The following is a 6549-nucleotide window of genomic DNA, read 5'->3' on the forward strand; positions in this document are numbered from 1 at the left end:
GCAGCTAGCTTATTATAATTTATTTAAATAAAAACGAAAATGAAGGGCTGGAAACATAGATATTTCGCTTAAAATTGAGAAAGGTATATTGGTGTATAATTTTCGATTTTTCAAGTGGAATAAAGTGATCGTTTTTCAGATATTTTTCCAGACACGCTGCCTCCATCGAGAATAAAAACACTGGCTGATAGTCACCGCAACATGTAACTTGCCACTTGTAACTCAACATCATTATGTTAAATGTGATGTGATAGTCGTATAAATGTTATACTTATAAGAATTTATAAATGTTTAATCAAATTAATAAACATCTAAACAATCGTGTTTTACTTGACCACAATGATTCTTTTACAACTATCTTAAAATGCACTTTTTCTGATAGTTTGAAGGGGCTCTAATTAGCGTCGCACAGTGGTTCCAACTCGTTTTTTTGTGGAAATAATTGTGCAACTTCTGAACGGATAATGATATATTTTTTCTTTGGGTGAAAGCTGAGGTGTTTTTCTCTAAGTTTGCAAGTGTGTTAGTCCCTAGAGGGTCTACGGGCTGACCTGTAGGCGCAGAAAGTTGGTCACCTTCAATATCAATTTTTTTTTAGCTGTCAAATCCGCAACTGTGAACCGATTTCGATGATTTTTTCTTTGGTGGATAGAACTTCTAAAACTCTTCAAAAAATTGATCGAGATATAGGCCCCCTGAGGTGGATAGACCAAGACGACATGCGGTGTTTATATATATATATATATATATATTATATATATATATATATATATATATATATATATATATATATATATATATATATATATATATATATATATATATATATATTTTCTTCATATTCAGCTGCTACTTAAAATGTCGAATATTTTTCCAACTGGAGGAGACTGTATCGAGCTGTAGCTACGTTCATACTTTACGTAAAATATGAATATTTATATATATATATATATATATATATATATATATATATATATATATATATATATATATATATATATATATATATATATATATATATATATATATATATATATATATATAATATATATTATATATATATATATATATATATATATATATATATATATATATATAATATATATATATATATATATATATATATATATAAATATTCATATTTTACGTAAAGTATGAACGTAGCTACAGCTCGATACAGTCTCCTCCAGTTGGAAAAATATTCGACATTTTAAGTAGCAGCTGAATATGAAGAAAATGATGTCTAATTTCCTCATTGCCGCACACGTCTAATTTCACACATTCTGGCCAAGTTGACTTGCTTTCGCGAAGAAATTGGGGGTCCCGTGAACCACATTGAAACATCCCAATTATGCTGATATTTTGTTGCAAGATCTGCAGGATTCATTTTTGATGGTACCCATCGCCATTGTGTTACATTTGTGACTTCCAATATTTCACCTACACGGTGCATTACAAATTGTTGAAACTTTTTGGGATCCATACGAAGCCACTGTAAAACTGTTTTGGAGTCTGTCCAGAAGTATTTCGATGTGAAATTTAATCGGCTAATTTCGAGAACTTTTTGGGCAATTCTCACTCCAATAATAGCAGCTTGCAGCTCTAATCTGGGAATAGACATTGGTTTCAATGGAGCTACCTTAGATTTGCCTGCAATTATGGCAACATCACACTGGTGTTGACTGAAGACCCGGATGTAGCAAACGGCTGCGTAGGCATCTTCACCCGCATCAACGAATGTGTGCAATTCTGTTTCCGTTGCTTCATTTAAATATTGGGAGTAACATCTTGGAATCTCAACAGCTGATATACGGTCGATTGCAGCTTTCCAATTTTGCCATTTAATATATAAACAGTTGCGGATTTCGTCATCCCAATTGATGTCAGATCGCCAGACTTCTTGAAGAAGAATTTTGAGTGTTGTTGTATAACATGATATAAAGCCAAGTGGATCGAAAATAGACATCAGAGCTTGCAACAGTTCTCTCTTCGTGGGAATTGTTTCTGTGGTGAGTATATCTCGCCGAAGTCTGGCATATCTGAAAATGTATACAAAAACATCTTTATTGGGGTCCCAAAACATACCCAACATCTTTTCAGTATTTGTGAGGCCTTTTGGCGTTTTTTTTGGCAGAAGTTATCTCTTCGAGGTAGTTGGTGACTGCGTCATTATTCGAAGACCAGTTTCGAATGTGAAATCCAGCAGCGGCGTGAATCAATTTTACTTGTGACGCTAATTCGATGGCTTCTTCTTCGCTGTCTACACTGTCAATAAAATCATCAACATAGTGGTTGTGTTGAATGGCAGTTACCGCGCGGGTATATTTGTCCTTGAATTGATCAGCATTGAAATCTCGGACGTAATGTGCTATGCATGGGGACATGAAATTCCAAATGTTAATGAACACATTACATAAACACTCGGCTTCTCCGGAAGATAATTTTTGTCCCACCACAGGAATCCTTGAGTGTGCATTAGATAGGGTCACGAAAAAAAGTTGATGCGGTCACCCCCCAGTTTTGTAGCATACACGAAGACAATTTCAGAACACCAAAACTTTTTTTCTTTCGTGCACCCTATGACCCCCCGAAATACAATTTATTGTGCTGTGTCGTCATTTGAAGTCCAATCGAAAAGAAACGCATATCGTTGTTCGTGGTTGATCAGGGGCTATATTTCGTGCATTGGTCATTTTTGACTCCAACGTCTAATTTGATTTTTAATTTTTTTTATTTCGCTTCGTATACCACTATGATGCCCATTTCTTACAACCATTATAAAGATCTTAACAAAATATGAAACTTTTGCTTTTGAAGTATTTAATTATATTCATAAACAAAAAAGTTACAGAGATTTTAAAAAGTCAATAGGTCACCCTACACAACACTAAATAGTTTTTGCTGTGTTGTCATGATGTCCGATCGAAACCACATGCACATCGTTATTCATATCTACGAAATTGATTTATAAGGCATTTAGAACACAAAACCTGTTTATCTGTAAATTTCTAACGGTACCTTTGTATACATACTCGTTGTTTGCACTACGGCATTTTCTGCGTTATGCAAAGTGCATGTGTTTTTGCTAGAACAACTTGAGAGCCTACTGTTTTAAAATTCTAACAATCACTTTCGCTACATGATTTTTTAAGTCTGTCCATATTTTTGTGAGAGAAGGATGTTGATAGTATTTGAAAAAAGTGAAAACAAAATGAAATTCGAAGCTCGGGATATCGACAAAATTAAATTACCAACAAATCATCAAGTTATTGAATTCCTTTTATATTTAAAGAAAGCAGGCACCGCAAGTGTTAAAAAAAAATAAAAAGCTTACATGTTATATAAAAGTTGCAATAAACGTGGTAACAGAATTGTGGAAAATTACGAAAATTCCAACTTATAAAACCTTAAACCTTATAAATAAACGTGATGAAAACAGTAGGCTCTCAAATTATTCTAGCAAAAACACATGTACTTTGCATAACGCAGAAAATGCCGTAGTGCAAACAACGAGTATGTATACAAAGGCACCGTTAGAAATTTACAGGTTTTGTGTTCTAAATGCCTTATAAATCAATTTCGTAGATATGAATAACGATGTGCATGTGGTTTCGATCGGACATCATGACAACACAGCAAAAACTATTTAGTGTTGTGTAGGGTGACCTATTGACTTTTTAAAATCTCTGTAACTTTTTTGTTTATGAATATAATTAAATACTTCAAAAGCAAAAGTTTCATATTTTGTTAAGATCTGTATAATGGTTATTAGAAATGGGCGCCATAGGGGTATACGAAGCGAAATAAAAAAATTAAAAATCAAATTTGACGTTGGAGTCAAAAATGACCAATGCACGAAATATAGCCCCTGATCAACCACGAACAACGATATGCGTTTCTTTTCGATCGGACTTCAAATGACGACATAGCACAATAAATTGTATTTCGGGGGGTCGTAGGGTGCACGGAAAAAAAGTTTTGGTGTTCTGAAATTGTCTTCGAATATGCTACAAAACTGGGGGGTGACCGCATCAACTTTTTTTTTTCCTTTAGGCCGTGACACTATCTAGTGTGCATGTCGCTTTCTCTAACTTTTATTTGGTGAAACATTTCTTCTATATCTCCGCAAACTGCAACTTTACCCACTCGGAAATTTAGCAACACATTTACAAGGGGTTTTAATAGATCAGGTCCGCTGTGCATATAGTCATTGAAACAACCGCCATTACTTTTGGCAGCGGCATCCCAGACCATTCTTATTTTTCCCGGCTTGTTTGGGTTTTTAATTAAAAATATTGGTAAGTACCACACTCGTTCAGTCGATTTATTTATATCCTCAGCATTCAGTTTCTTTGCGTAGCCTTTTGCAAGTAAAGTATCAATTTGACTTTGTAGCACAATTTTCAAATTTGGATCTTTTGAAAACTTTTTGTTCAAACACATGAAGCGCTTATATACATTATCATAACTTTCCACCAGTTTACTCACATGATTTTTCCACAACAAACCCACCTCATAATGGCCGTCCACTTTTCGACACGTAGTCCTCAGCGTCTCGATGGATTTTGAATCTTCAGTTGACACTAACGACTTACTAGCAGGTTCTTCTAAATTAAATTGTTCTTTGACCAGTTTATGTAGTTCATTATAATTATTTTCACATTCGCAGGTGTGTATGTTTAACCAAGTTGTCTATTGCCCGTTACCATGAAGGCCTTGGATTGTACATCCTAATCTTGTTTTTGTCGCTATTGCTTGATTCCACAAACCTTCTCTTATTTTCAGCGGAACTGCAATTTTCCAGTTGTCTGCACCTATCAATATTGTTGGTTTAAACCTTTTATACGATTTGATATGCACTCCTGCTAGATCGGGATATTTCGCAATCAAATCGTCCATATCAAGCGATTGCGTCGGAGGATCTAAATTTTCCACTGTATGGACACCATTAAGCATATATTTTGATCCATTTTCTGGGTTCAAAATGTTTATAGATGCTTGAACTGAAGATTCGTCTACACGCGAAGTGTTGCCAGTCCATTTTAGGCAAAGTGGTTTGTTGACACCATTTGCATCGAGCGAGTCGAATATGTCCTGTTCAATTAGAGTAACTGACGAACCTTCATCGAGGAAGGCGAATGTATCGATGTAACCACCTTGCCTTTGAAGCCGTATAGGCATAATTCTAAACAAGGCCTGTTGATCATTTTTACAAGAATGTGAGTTTATTGATCCACTACTTATATTTTCGTGTTGTTGTCTCGAAGACGATGCTGCCTCAACGTTGAAATTTTTTTGAAGCAAACGATGATGCTTTGCATGACAACCATCAATTCCGTATTCGGTGTTCATAAAACACTTTCTTTTATGCTTATTTAAACATTGACGGCATAATTTATTTTCTTTCATAAACTTCCGCTTATCGTCCAAATTCAATTCCTTGAACTGGTTGCACATTGAAATTTTATGTTAACCTTTTTCACAATATAGACAATTTGTATTTCTTTGAGGACTTTCTTGTGTATGAGTGTTAATCGGATGAGTAACATTGGGACAGTTGACACCACTGTGCTAGCGGCATCTGCAATTTGAAAAATCCAATCACTAAATGTTTTTAAAATTGGAGTTTCATCACTTTTAGGAAACATAGCCCAATTTAATTTGTACTGGCTAGAAAGCTTATCTACCAGCTCTTTTATCAACATAGGGTTGTTCATAGGAGCCTCCATTTTACAAGCTTCCATGGTGGAGTATATATTTTTTACACACAATGCATATTCGATCATGGACTCAAGTTTTTCTTTGGGCGGTGGAAAACGTCTGGCTTCTTTGAACGACGAACAAATTGAGAAGGAAATTCTCAATCTTGGCCCAACTAAGTCAAGTGACTATTCTTTGTGGAAAATTACTAAAAAACTAAATCTGAACGATAAAACCATTTATCCATTTCGGAAGAGTGACAGTACATGGACAAAAACCAATACTGAAAAAGTAGAAACATTCGCTGACCATTTGTACAATGTATTCACTCCCAACAGTTGCGAAGAAACTCCAGAATATATTCAAACTTTTTTAGATCAAACTCTTCAACTCGATTTGCCAATTAAAAAATTCACTAAAAGCGAAATTACACAAGCTATAAAATCTCTAAAACTTGGTAAAGCTCAGGGTTATGACTTAATAACCCCAAAGGTTCTGAAGGAGCTTCCAAAAGAAGGTATTGATTGTATCACATTTATATTTAACGCCTGTCTAGTCTACAACTTTATTCCTCCGCAATGGAAAGTTGCACAAATTTCTATGATTCAAAAACCTGGCAAGCCATTTGACCAAGTGAATTCTTATCGACCAATCAGTTTACTGCCTGTATTATCTAAACTTCTGGAGTCTCTTTTCCTTAAAAGATTAATGCCAATAATTGAAAAAAATAAAATTATACCAAATCACCAGTTTGGATTCAGGAAGAATCACGGAACAATCGAACAAGTACATCGTTTGTTGGAAACAATAAATCTAGCTTTTGAATCGAGACAATACTGTACATCTGCG

The 6549-nt window shown here is 34.6% G+C and overlaps 1 protein-coding gene across 1 annotated transcript; it reads right to left on the minus strand.

The window, feature by feature from the left end:
- Window positions 1–1252: 1252 nt before the first annotated feature.
- LOC142225000 (uncharacterized) lies at window positions 1253–5457 on the minus strand. The gene is made up of 4 exons (XM_075294776.1): window positions 4770–5457; window positions 4143–4622; window positions 2113–2368; window positions 1253–2039 (listed from the first exon to the last, which is right to left on the minus strand). Exons 1-4 carry the CDS (start codon window positions 5455–5457, stop codon window positions 1253–1255), a joined length of 2211 nt encoding a protein of 736 aa, XP_075150891.1.
- Between the last annotated feature and the right edge of the window lie 1092 nt (window positions 5458–6549).

This window comes from Haematobia irritans, chromosome 2, assembly GCF_050003625.1.
Source record: "Haematobia irritans isolate KBUSLIRL chromosome 2, ASM5000362v1, whole genome shotgun sequence".
Lineage (NCBI taxonomy): Eukaryota > Metazoa > Arthropoda > Insecta > Diptera > Muscidae > Haematobia > Haematobia irritans.

What these genes read in the sequence shown, in the direction of transcription:
- LOC142225000 (XM_075294776.1), bottom strand. Translation starts at nt 5,457, where the DNA reads ATGTGCAACCAGTTCAAGGAATTGAATTTGGACGATAAGCGGAAGTTT. An exon ending in TCCGCTGAAAATAAGAGAAG is followed by an intron (nt 4,623 to 4,769) that starts GTTTGTGGAATC and finishes AACTGGTCAAAG; the next exon opens with AACAATTTAATTTAGAAGAA. An exon ending in GCCAAAAAAAACGCCAAAAG is followed by an intron (nt 2,040 to 2,112) that starts GCCTCACAAATA and finishes ATACATTTTCAG; the next exon opens with ATATGCCAGACTTCGGCGAG.